This window comes from Athene cunicularia (assembly GCF_003259725.1).
Source record: "Athene cunicularia isolate RWA chromosome 14 unlocalized genomic scaffold, athCun1 chr14_part1, whole genome shotgun sequence".
NCBI classification, from domain to species: Eukaryota; Metazoa; Chordata; class Aves; order Strigiformes; family Strigidae; genus Athene; species Athene cunicularia.
The window spans coordinates 7,968,279-7,982,196 of NW_020799118.1; the positions used below are offsets into that span (position 1 = coordinate 7,968,279).

General features: G+C 37.2%; 1 protein-coding gene across 1 annotated transcript in view; it reads right to left on the reverse strand.

Moving 5' to 3' along the window:
- Positions 1–13,918, reverse strand: part of BAIAP2L1 (BAI1 associated protein 2 like 1) — a gene marked incomplete at its 5' end in the record, with an annotated part of 33,480 nt that overhangs the window by 2,663 nt on the left and 16,899 nt on the right. The window contains 9 exon segments of the mRNA XM_026859235.1: positions 3,434–3,599; positions 3,932–4,009; positions 4,333–4,540; positions 5,945–6,092; positions 6,850–7,017; positions 7,487–7,639; positions 9,000–9,137; positions 9,462–9,533; positions 9,627–9,688. Coding sequence (XP_026715036.1) covers positions 3,434–3,599; positions 3,932–4,009; positions 4,333–4,540; positions 5,945–6,092; positions 6,850–7,017; positions 7,487–7,639; positions 9,000–9,137; positions 9,462–9,533; positions 9,627–9,688 — 1,193 coding nt within the window.

A 13,918-nucleotide genomic window follows, 5' to 3' on the forward strand; every position in this document is an offset into this window, starting at 1 on the left:
CCAAGCTATTGTTTCTGTGTGTTCTGAAACAAAAATAAAATGTTTCAATGAATATTTCCTGATCCTGCATAAGACACTGTAAGCATACTGTTTCACATGTATGTAAATTCTGTACAAGTGTACAAAGCAGCCTGGTATATTGTTGAGCTTACATCCAAAGCCTTATGGGGGCGGGACTGTGACTTGCATGGAAGCAGGAAAGACAAGGAAGCTCTGCAGCTTTCCAGAAGCATGGGAGTAAATAGTGACTTCAGAACAAAACACCTGGGTGCAAATGCAGCAACTCTCCTCTACAGTTCTCATCCTTATTTTGTATGGTAACAGGTAAGAACCACCATGGGGTGACAGTAACAACATAGTTGCTATGAGTTACAGGGTACCTCAACAAGAGTAACCATTATTTTACACTCCAGAATTCCTTTTTTTTTTTTTTTTTAATCTGCTTTCTCTGTGGCAATTTAGGATTTCAAAAAATATGTATTTCTTTTCCACTTCTAAGCAGCTGTAAGTTCCCTTTCTGGCCTCCAGAGAGAATACACTGTTCTAATTAGAATTCTGTCCTAGTCTGTTAACTAAATGATCAAAGAAACCCTAGAATTCCAGGTTGGAAGGGACCTCATGATCACACTGTCCAGATGAACCTAAGGTGTCCAATGTCTGCCATTCTTCTTGGTTTTGCAGTTCAACACAAATGTTGCCCACAAGCCTTAAATTTATTCCTAAAACCCTGAACTAATGCCACAGGACAAACAAAACAACCCTTAAGGTGACTACTCGAGAGCCAGCTGAGGACAGTGAGCCAGGTTAAAGTAGCACAGTATAGTGATACTGAGACAACTCAATGGATTCAATAATTTTTAATCTCTACACTAAGTCACCTTGTCACAGGGCAAAGAACTCGCTGTACTGCTTGCTTTGCAACTTCCACAGGCTGATAGATCTTTTAACTATTGTGAACATAATTACATGGAAGGACATGTTGATCCTGTAGGTCTCAGCAGCTAGTCTGAGCCTAAGTGAACCAACATATAAATCTGATATTATGTGATTCTTAAGGCTCATTGCTTCTTTGTCCAAAAATGGAAGCTGCAAATGTGTCAATATAGATGCTTGTCTTCACAATCCTTTTAGAAGTTCCCAGATACTTGATTAGAAAGTGATTGAATTTAATCTTATTTCTTGATATTAGTTCCATGCATTTGAAAGCTTTATTTCTCACAGAAAAACACTGTCCTGAAAAGACAACATCACTGCACAAACTCTATACTTCCTCCACCAGGTTCAATACTCATAAATAAAACCACTTGAAGGTGGGTTCAAACATGCTATATTCAAATATATATATGCTAATCTTAGACTGTTCTGACAAAAAATGAGATATTTTAATAGGAATATTTAGATTAAAAATTAATATCCCCAAACACTGCTAGTCTAGTCTAAATGGGGTAAAAATCTGAGAATAGAGCTTCACGAGTCCCTGTCAAGCAACTTTCATCCTTTTTGTTATGAAAGACTTAGCTCTGCTTCTAGTTCTTCATACATGTTAAGCAAGACAGATTTTTCTAATGGAAAGCACTAGCCTTTTTTCCCCTCCCTGCCAGAGAAAAGATAATTTTTTCTTTCAAATTCTGCATCTGCAAGAGATATATTGGCAGTAATTAGCAGAAGTGTGTGCCTGGGTTGTATCTATGACTGATCTTCTGAAATAGCTGTAGAGTGGCTTTACAAAGCCAAGTACAACTGGAGGGAACATTTCCAGAAGGCCCGTATAGCTGAACCTCCAGCAATTTTTCACATTTTCTGTATTTGTAAAGTTGAGGTGACCTGTTCTTTTAAGAACTAGATACAAGTCTATGATGTGATTATCAGAGTGGCTTCTTTGAAGATACACTATTTGCTCAAGAATGAAAATGTAATTTCCCTTCTTCCCATTTGTTAAAACTGTCTTTTTCCATGCTTCTGATATGCAGATAAGAGTTTAAAATTCAGATGTTACTTACAGTTTATGTAATTTGTGTGATGCTTGTGTTTTTCCAATGGTAGTTTTTTCTAGAGTTAGTAAGGTATTAGAAGTTATGTGTTTGTTACTCAGTGTTTTTAATTAAACACAGTTCATTCTCTTTGCTTGTCAATACAACAAAGACCTGTTAAACCCCTCCAATGCCTAATGACTTCAAGAAAAGCATTGTAGCAATACCTGACATCCTAATAGTAGACTGAAATGAAACAGCAGGAGAGGTGGCTTCTTTATTGTTTGCCAGTGCTCTTCCATTTTACAGGAATACTGTTATAACTATTCTGTCATCCTTTAACCTTAAATGGACTCTTTCACCATTAGTGAAAATGTGATTCAACCAACTTCCAGTTTGTGCTTTTTAATTTTTAGCTTATTTTACTTCCATAAAGTACAAATTAACAAAGGCCACTTCAATTTCTACTGTATGATTCAACAGATTACTTAGAAAGCAGAAATGTCTGTCACAAGGACAACCCAAAGTTTGTTCAGAAGTTTTATTGATATACAAAATATTTTAGTCATGCCAATAAGTAACAAAATGTAAAAGTTTTTAGCTACTGGCAGCCAAGTATAGGATTCCTGACTTCTGAGAAGTTTGCTATGGTACCTACTAATGGAACTTTGCATCTTTCTTTGGTACAGTCTCTCAATTTCACCAGCGACAACTTTTTTTTATATGTGTGTGTGTATATATCTCAAAGTCTTTCGCCATCAAAATGTGATCTCTGCCTCAAGAGGCTTTTTGAAGAAAGTCTCAGAAACTTTTATCACCATTAGATATACATCAGCAAAATATTTAAACATGTAGCAAGAAAGAGACCAGTAATTGATTAATTTGGTTAGATTAACCTTCATTTTGAATGTTTGAATGCTGACTTAATAGCAGAAATACCAGCTTTATATAGCATTAGCTATTCATAAAAATGTATTTCTACTCAGCTGTGGTTCTGCTGAATATAGACATTAGTACATACATCCCTCAGCAACATCCACAAAACCAACACTAACTGTCATGGGGTTGTGTAAAGCATTCCTGAATACAGAGTTTAAGCTGCAAGTCCCCTGTACCCCTCTACCTCTGAAATCACTTAGGGTGATAGATTTACACTACTTTCTGTGAAAATTCCTTTTTCATGTTTTACAGATTCCATTCCCAAGAAGTTTGCTATGCAGAGTAAGTTTCCTAGTACTCTCAGTTATACTCCTGAACAATTCTTCTCCCTTCCCATTACTACAGAGGGATTGAAGTGCCAAAACCATACAGCACTCCTGAAGACAGCGGCATCGAGGGGCTGCTGAAATCAAGTGCAAGTAGCTAAGGTAGAATATTCCAGGGTGTCATTTAAGAGCTCAGCTAAGTAGGTCAAGAAAAGCAAGCAGGGCAGAACATTTGGATTCATGGTATTGATTACTTACCAGACCTGCATGTTCGGGTCTGTCGGTTGGTGTTTTAACAGCAGTACCTTTGGAAGGCTCCATTCTTTTATCTGTAGGCAAAGACCCCAGATAGTCTGGTGGTGGGAGGATAACATCACCTTTTTCCACAAGATTTACAGAACTAATACTTCGGATTGGTGCAGGGCTGCAAGACAGAATGCAACAAGTAACAGTTTCAGTTGTTATAATACATCTTCTCTTGCTTACCTTTAGCCCCAGGAAAGCACAAAAGTGAGCTGAAGGTTAATGAAGGCATACAATCCCTTTGAAGTCTGTGGGATTCAAAATTGGGGTGAACCTAGTTCTTCGGTCTGTGTAAACCATTAAAACATGTTAATGTAATCAAAGCATCATACTACAGACTGTCAGAAAGTATTGTATATGTTACTGAATAACAACATGAGCAGAAAACCAGCATTTTTAATAAATGTTAGGAGAAGATTTGGGCATTTCTGCAAGCCCCACCCAAAATGTTACCTTGGCGTTAGGACAAAGGCTTTTTCCTCTGCTGGTTCTTCTAGTGGTCTAGTATATGATGATGGAAACCATCCTTTTCTGTAATGGGAAAGTTTTTCATATTATATAAAATTGGAAAGATCTTTCAAAAGACAACAGTGGACAAAGCAGTAGACTCCGTGAACGGAGATTTAACTTTTAAAGATGTGATTTCTGATGATACAAAATTCTATATATAGAATCTCCCCAAAATAATTTTTTGTGATTTGCAGTGATTTACCTTACAGAAAGACTCCAAGTCCCCAGTCAATGACAACCAGCAAAAAAGGTGGGAAATAATTTACTAATATTTCCTAAAAAAAAATCTGATGAGACACATTTTTCTTTCATGTTTAGACTGGGTAATATATTGATTATCTTACACTTTAGTGGAGTCATGTTCCCCATAAAGCCAACCATCCTTTTCTTCAGCTACAAGAAGTGTGATGATATCCCCCTGTGCAAAGCTGAGCAGCGTCTTGTTACTTCCAGCAGTATGTGGGAAGATTGTCTTCACTTTTTGCCTTTTCATTATATTTAGTCCTGTGGCAACAGAAGTTGAACGTGATAGACTGGCATCATCGGAATTCTCTGTCAAAAAAAAAAAGAAAAAAGAAAAATTAGCCCCACACCAATACAATTAGATACAATTAGTAGTCTGACAGGAAAAAGTAGATAAAGGAATAGTCAAGCGCAAATCAAATTCTGAAACTTTGTAGTGCTTTGGTTTCCACTTAGACACCTCTCAGTTATCTGCCAATATTTTTCATCACCATGCAGTTCTCAATAGCATGTGCATTTATATACACACCCCCCCATCACAATGAAGTTGAAGCAACAGACAAAAAGTTATGTAAGTTTTAACTTGCTACTTCTTTCCTCTTTTGGCATGAAAAATGCTAAATGTTCACAGTCGTAAGAGACCTTTGCAAATTTTCCATTATAAAAAAGCATAACTGTGTACAGAGTCCAAGATTTCATTGTCAAATGTGCCTAGCACTCAACTTCAGCTGAAGCTATGAGAGTTGCAGATACCTGGCACTTTGCAGACACCAGATGTTTACCAGAAAACACCTTAAAGGAAGTCTTAAAATGATATTTTATTTGACCAGTACAGTATATTGTTAAATGTGTTTTTAAGGAAGAAATGCTGCAATTGCTATTATCACATTGAAGAGTTCCGCATTTCTTATGTCGTGATCTAGGCCTAGTTCTTTCCCTTCCTTCCCTACAGCAGAGAAAAAAAAACCCAGAAATTTAGAAACCAAATCTTAATAGGTTTTTACATTCCAGGAGAGAAAGAAAAGACTGTGCTCGTTTTATCCCATGTGCATTCTTCCCTAGCTGCTACATGACCTTAAAGGAAACCAAAACAAGACTGTAATACTAGTTTATGGTTATTTGTGTGCAGTGAAATAATCACTCGGCTATATCTTGTTCAAAATTAGGGAATGTATTCTTCTGGTAAGATTTGAATTCATAAGAGCAGTTAGGCTGGGTTTATCAGGACAGCCAGAAAGTGGTTAAAATAGAATTTACCTATCTTGTCCTGCATTCTACTGCACACAACTCTTCTTGTAACACATTTCTTCTGTCAGGTAACTTACATAAATACTTTGTAAAGACCATTTTTTACTCCTCTATACATCCTGAAATTCACATCATCATAGTAGTCAAGAAGTCCTAAGATAATTTCAAACACTAGTACGTCATAATGGCTTTAAACTGCAACAGGGGAGGTTCAGACTGGACATTATGGAAAAATTTTTACAGAGTGGTCAGAGAGTGGAATAGGCTGCCCAGGGAGGGGGTGGAGTCCCCATCCCTGGGTGTGTTTGAGGTTGTTTGGATGAGAGGTTGGGGGATGTGGTGTAGGGAAGAAGTTGTAGAGTAGGGCTGATGGTTGAACTCGATGATCCCAAGGGACTTTTCCAACCTGAATGATTCTGTGATTGTGATTTACACTTACATAGTTTGCAACAACATAACACCCACCTGCTGAATTAGTCAGTTTTTCAGAAGATGTCTTTGGAACTGTTGCAGGATTGTTAAACATATCGACAAGCGGACTAGTGTACGCCCTACCTGTAGGGGCAGGGGGCACCTTTGATGCATTTTCAGGATGTGGATAAATATTTCCAATCTAGAGTCACAAAAACAACAGTATCACAATACTGAGGAGACACAACTTATTTGCAACATTAAATTCTAGAAAGCAATTCTTAAATATGCCCAAATGATACATATTTTACACCCATCAGAAAGTCCCCATGTTCCTGTGAAACTGCTCATAGAATAGTTTATAAGAGGCTTCTGTCCCTCAATAAGTGTTTGTTATTGGGAATGCTATGATAGCCTTTTTTCCCCCACAAATAGTGTAGTTACACCTAGATAATCTCCAGATTTATTTAGAAGTTTACTAATATCGTTTAGAAATTCAATAACTAATGGTGACACAACATACAAATAGGCAGAATTTAAAGTTGAACCTGTACTCTAATATGCTAATAAGAATCATAGAGGGAAGAAGGAAAGAAAATAGAAAATAACATTTTGTTTAAGTTTATATTGAACTACTGATTATTACTATTACTTGCAGATAAGAACATAGGAAGTAAATTGGTTAGAACAAAAGTAGTCCTGATGCTGGGCTCTGTAGAAAAGAGTCCCAGGCACCTGACTGAAAACTGAAGCCTTGCTTGGGTCTGTGCTTCTGCCTACTGCACTGTGTATTCTTCCAGCAGCAAAGCTTTAGTGTAACGCTGTTGCTTTCATACCCAACCCGTATAGTCCAACCAAGGTACGTTACAGACTCCATCCCAAATGCTTCGGCACAAAAGCAGCTAGTGCAGCCACTCTACTCCCATTCAGGAGAGAACCTTTAACCTCAAAGAACATACCATGGTGTTTCTCTCTATCATTGGTGAAGGCTGTGGAGTTCCTGATATCGGAGTGGAACCGGGTGTCCTTATTTCATCTATCATCATTCTGACTTTTTCAGGCACTTTGGTGGCATCGCTACAGATTTCCTGCCACCCAGGCAGCTTGGATTTTAGGAAGTCCGCACACTGCATCCAAGTTTAAAAGGTATTTGTCAAAGATACTCTATTCCATAAAATCACACAAATCTAGTGGTTAATTCTCATTATAACAAGATAACAACACTAGCAATATGGAAGTCTCTTCAAGGATTTTTTTAAGTAATACCTCTCTGAAACACGTAATACGTTGCAGAAAGTGTCCTTTTCCAGGGTCAGATAATGGAAATACCTGATCAGTTCATATATTTTTTCTTAATATAAGATTTTTTTAAAATTCACAGTAACCCTTTATTGCTGCTACAATACATTTAAGGGAATATTGCATTGTAAACATTTTCTGTGAACAGATCACAACACCTGTCTGGCACTGCAGTGTTCTTAAGTGCTATCTTGGCTATTCACAGCAGTCTGATCTCCATACCACAGGAAATACTGAAGATCTCCCACATGATTAGACTTCAGGAGTTTCATTTCTGTTTACACTCACGCCACTGACCTGAATGTGATAGAAGTGCATGTGCTGGGTAAAGCTGCAATGCTTGTCAACCAGAAAACAAAATCTTCTTTTTTCTTCAAGAAGAGCTTCTCTGCAGCCTTCTGCAATAAATCTCTGAATATCACTCTGTCGAGAGCTCACGGTTTCCAAATACTAAGGAAAAAAAGAAAAAAAAAATCATATACAGTCTCATAAGTTTTATTTGCTAGTACATCCAATTACTGAAGCAAACTCCAAATGCCTTAGAAAAAGTTTTTGGAAAGGTGGGTGGGGTACGGTGGCTCCACTTCCAAGGTTGCCTCTTTTCATGCACACACCTAACTTTCCTAATCTCATCAGGTAAATGTATATTCTCATTACAGGCAATCAATAATCTATATAGTGGGTGGCAGAAGTGAAACAAAACAAGGAAGTCTTTTAGACCCTAAATAAAATGCTGCAGTAAATAAGAATGACATCAAAGCAACTGTGCTGAGCAATTTTGAGGCCACAGGTGTTCTAATTAGACTAATTACCTCCTCCTGCTCCATAGCAGTTACATTCACCCTCACAAAACTATGATGAATCTCTGCCTCATTTTAGAGAGGGGAAGATGAGTTACTAAAAAGACTAAACTGTATTTGTCTGAGGTTATGAGGATTGATGGCTAAATTAAATGCTGTGATTAAATGTTAATCTCTGGATTCTCAGTCCATTATCTTAAAAACTCACCTGTTATGAATGCAGGTTAAAAGACAGGTAGTAAGAAACAGGAGCTAGTAGTATTTATTTTTACTATACCTTGTTATAAACAAAGCTTTCTTTGAAAAGAAAATTCAAATAGAAAAATATGGGGGAAAATATATATAAGCTAGCATGAGGTAAAAGTATTGTGCAAATAAAGATATCAATGGCAGGTATCTTCTGAGAGATACCTGACAACCAGAATATGACTTCCTAATTTAAGTTTTCATTGCCTTGCCATTTCTTATTTCACCTCAAGATGGCAATGCTGTTTCAAGATCAGTAGCAGAGGTAATAAGTGATTACAGATGTTGGCATTTGCCTACTCTGGGAAATTAATTTATAGCAAATTACTACTGAATTTGCATAGCACAGCTGACTCCCTGTGTAAACCTCTGCATAAAGGTGTCCTTACAGAGGTACTTTAAAAAAATAATCAAGCAGTGGTCAAGGGATGAAACCTAGAAACTAAAGCAGAAGTCTCTGAGTATGTACAGAACAGTCTGCCACTGAATTTCAACTGGAATACATACTCCAGGAGTGCCTTTAATATAAACCAACTTTGAGGAACCAAAAATGCAGGTTCTTTGAAATTGTAGAGTTTAACTGTTGCCAAACAACTTGGAGGCATTATGTGTAGTAACTAATAACACTACATATACAAAAATTGGGCTAAGGCTCAGAAGTCAAATTTTAAAACAGACTCTCATGTGACCTGTAATAGCTTAACATTTTCTGTTGACCAGTTCTCATACACAGAAAAAAAACAAGTAAGAGACAGTACACTGACCTCCATTTCTTTATGTTCATATTTCATTACATTTCGTGCTCCTTGGCTTTTCCTTCTGATTTTTTTCAGCTCAGCCTGAGACTTCTCTAAAGAATCTAATTTGCTTCTGTGTTCAGTTTGGTACCTCTTTAAAGTTGCCTGCAATCAAAGCATTTAAAACATCTCATAATGCACTCGGCCATGTACCTGGGTAAGTGACTAAAAATCATTACCATAATCTGCAATATATTGCTAATACACATCAAATTGAGTTTCACCTTTTTCAGCTTCAGTTTAAAAATGATATGAAGTCATGCATTGGTTCCCATTTTAACTCAAAACAAGCATGAAAATTTTTGCCGTGTTTATGTATCTAAAGCTCGGTTCTAACATATCAATTAACTAACTATTAGGGAAAAATTTCTGAAAAGTTCTTTGACTAGAAATAGATAAAATATGACTTTTAGAATTGAATGTACTTACATTCATATATTTCACATCCAGGTCTGTTTTCTTCTCCAGTTCAGATATAATTTCTTTATGAAATTTTTTGAACTTGAAAAGCAAATGAATGGTTATTAAAAATTGGCAAAAGTAATTTATCATTTCAAACGGAAAATACATTAAAAAAGGAATTGTTTAACTTACACTCTCCTCTAGACTGTCATTAAGTTTCTTGTGTGTTCTTGAAATTTCTACCAGAACTTGGCCTGTTGATAAATATACAACCACATTTGTTTCTTTCATAAAGTTCTGAAGTTAGTTAACAAAGAGCAGTAATAAAATATGTTTAACCAATATGTTCATTAACTGGAATACATTTAAGAGGGATATGAAATTTCTCGCTGTTCCTCATCATAGCAGTTTAAATAACTAACTAGATCTGGCCACAGACAAACCAAGAAGCTCTTAAGTGACAGAAGACTAATTAACCATGCATTATTATGCAAAAGGAACACGGAGTGCCAGACAAAATAAATAGTTTTTTCTCTCCAGAATAGCTCATATTGATTTAGTAAAAGCCTCCTTTCTTGCCAACTCAGAGAACAGTACACAAGAACTAGAGATAGTTGTTACTATCCAAATAGCTGCTATTCATTTTTTAGTCTCAAAATTAGATGTTAATGTTTATTAACTAACTGCACCTTCAGAATTAACAAAGTAACCTTTCACATTCATTCACAGCACACCTGCTAAGACAGATCCAATACATATGCTGATTAATTTTCTGTGCTGTTTTATCAGCAATTACAGCCTGACTGTATAGCATTAACTAACAGCCAAAAAGCAGGTTTCTCAGCAGATCCTAAACATGCCTATTATGCTCTGCTGTCTCCCAGCACAAAGTTACAGAGCTTACTTTTAAAGGCAAGCACTTAAAAGCTGAACTGGTTCACTTTGCTTTAGGAGGATATAGAGGAAAAAATACCTCAATCCTTAGGGTGTGGTTCTGTGTGCAAACCAACGTAAACTGTGCCTGCCGCAGTCCTGCCCTGTGCGCAGCCACATCATCCTGCTGTGGATCCAGATGGCCACACCAGCCCCACTCCCTCCCTTGTGCTGGCACCACACGCTGCGTGTGTGCCAGGCTCAGCCAGGAGATTGCAACATACTGCCGAGAGGAGTCGTTGGAAGTGTCCTGAAGCACCCAGTTTCACTTCACCCAAATCAGACCTGTAGATAGTTACCAGGTCTCAACCAGGAGCTAGTACAAAAAAACCAGAAGTGCCTGGACTGTGATCAGATTCCCAAACTGTGTCACATCTGAAAGTCTCGACTAGAGATGTATTTTACTATCATTTCATTCCCACAGCATGAGCAGCAGGTTGAGTTCTGCAGCTGGTTCACTGGCATGCCCCCTCCAGTAACCCATCTATTCCTCAATCAACCCTGCTGTTATCCCATCGTGAAGTATTTGCCATACAGGTGCCTGCAGTGTTAAGCCTGCAATAGTGCTGTCCTAATGTACAGGCAGGCCTTACAAAGCTACACACAGTTCTGTAATTCTGATTACTTATCACCAGCAGATTCCCTGCAAGGGACTGCTCTGGGTGACACCTCCTATTTGTTATCTTAACTGATTCTGTTTCCTTTTTTCAAAGGGAAAAGAGAAAAGGACACATTAACTGTTCAAGACGCTGCTTTACAAATCTGTTCTACTATCCATATTCTTTGAGAACACCTCCTGAGTCAGTCAGCCAAGACTTACTATAATGCGTCAGCAACTTCAGGTGCACACAAAAGCTCCCAAGAGGTACAGATAAATAAAAAATTTGTGTAAAATGAATGACAGAACCTATCATGAGATCCTTCTATCCTCTCCCTTCTCAACATCTCCCCAGCCATTAAAACCTGTCTCCCCATAATAATGCTGGTGATCCGGTAACCTTCCTGTGTAACACAGATGCATTCCCATAGTGCCTGGGTATGTATTACCACCTTTCTCCCTTTTATCTGTCATTCTCAAGTTAGGATCTCAAAATTTTAGAGTCTCTGAAGTGAGAACTGTATCTCCTGTCCTGTGAAGCAGTATGACACAGATGATCTTTAAATAATGTAAAATGGGGGTCTGTATTATTGTCCAAAGGGAAAGATGAAGCAGTTCAGGAAGACAAAAGATGTGTCTCCCGGCTTTTCAGGGATCCCTTTTCATGCCCCAGACCCACCTCTATGTCTCTTTGCACACCAGGCTAGAGGAGACATGGCAGAAGGAATCAAAACACAGTGAAAACAGTCAACCCCTTGAAGAAAAAGGAATTCTCACTCAGGATGGTAGATAGGAAAGACAGAGGGATGCAGTATTTATTTGATATACTGTTTTTCTGAGTCCTTCTGTACGCCTACAGAGTGCTATGCTGGTTTTGTTTATAGTTAAAGTTGCTGGGGACTACAGAAATATAAATACTATGAGAAGTGAGAGGTGCTATAGTCATTAGTTGCTTATGTGCAATAGAAAAGTAAATACAATGTAGTTAAACAAACACTTGAAGTAACAGACATGAGTAAGCCACCCTGTTATTTTAAGGCTGTAGAAGTGTACACACTTCAGTCCATAGCATTTCTGTTCCACCACACTCAGCTGTAAAGATACATATTAGACCATAATGGCCTTTTAAAATAGAAGAGTTTTGTAAACATTTACCTGCAACTTAAAATGGAAATAGTTAAATCAGGAAAAAAATAGTCAAGAAATACTAATAAAATTACAAAACTTGGTTTGAACCACACAGACTAGAGCGCTATTTCGGAAGTTATAGAAATTCAGGGTGTGTTGAAATGGCCCTCAAAATAATTGCCCTTATGGATTTTTGTTCTTTCTAAAATGAACTTATTCTCCCTCTTTGTGAAAAGTACATTCTGAGAATCTGCTGCCAAAGCAGCACACTTAACTAATACTTGGCAACGCCAATGCCGCCAACCCCAGCGTTCCAAGTACTGACAGACATCTAACAACGTCGGGTATTGACTCAGCTCTCGCATCGCTCTTTCACACTCCCTTCCTCTGGCCTGCCCTGCCACCACAGTGTAAACGCTCAATAAAACAACCCATTCACCTGGTGTGTCAAGAATGGAAAACCTGACGCTTGGAGGTTGTTATTTTTGTCTCACACAGCACTTGAACTGACTGCAGCCTTCAAATCTTTAGTCTTTGAATGCTTGGTTAGAAACAGGATTTTTCATCTTTATTACAAAGAATACTGCCAAAACATGTCCTGAAACGAAAAGAACTTTAAAAACTTACTTCCTTCTAGAATGTTTGTGCTGGATTATTTTACAAGTTTATTTTAGAGTGTTCTAGAACACTTAAATAGTATTTTTAGATATCAGTGACTGTATCTCTAACTGCATTTTCTTTTTCTCTCGACCAAAGGCTCCCTGTGTGCTGTGCATCAGGCAAAAACCACTTTATGCTGGGATCTCCTTACTGCCACTGGTAATCCACAGACACTGCATGTACTGGCTCACCCATTTAATGTCCTCTTTCATGTTTTGGATCAACATTTTGAAAAGAACTCATAGTAAGCACACTCTAACCTATTAAGATTTAAATTATAGTTTACATTATAGGTCAGATTCTGCACTTTGATTAAACAGAGAATGTTTTTACAGTGAACATATACCATGGGTTTTTATTGCCACTTTAAGATAAGTTAGCCACATTTTGATGTGCCTCCCAAATGAGATTTATACAAAGAGACAAGTTTATGTAATTCAGGAAAAGCAAAACAACTCCTAGCTTATATGTAACAGTGTTCAAGTAGAATAGAAACTTAATGACTTCATTATATTTTTATTTTATTTACAATGGTGAATTATAGAATAGCTCTAGACAATTGGTTACTCTGGATTAACAACAGCATAACTCAAAGCCAGGCTCTAATGTTCAGTAATTATTTAACTTCTAAAAAAGTAGAGAAAACTACTTAAAGACAAATATGTATTTTTCACATCAACTAAAAATAATTTTGCTATGTATTAAAGCTGCTCATGATCAGGTTTTATATACGGGAGCTTGTAATACACAACAACCACATATTAACCTTTTCATCATTTACTGGAAAACCTCACACCTATCAAACAGTGGCGTGAGTAGATTGCATGATAACAGACCACTAGTCCAATTTGTGGCTGACATACTATAAACCTGAACCAGTTTTAGGCATCATATTATGCAATGAATTAATAAACCAAAACCACCGGTCTTGATAAGCGTAACTATTAAAATACCTGCCTTTCAAAGATACTTTTTTCTGCTTTCCATTTCTCCACAGCTTGAACATGAAATCTTTGTGACTAAAAGAGTAGGGGTACATTAAATATTCCCACATTTATTTTAAAAAACAAAAATGTAGTTGTAAATGTTTATAGATACTTGTTGTGTTATTTTGCTATTACCTTACAAGTGAAGTACAGGAAAAAAGAAACTCTTTCAGATAGGG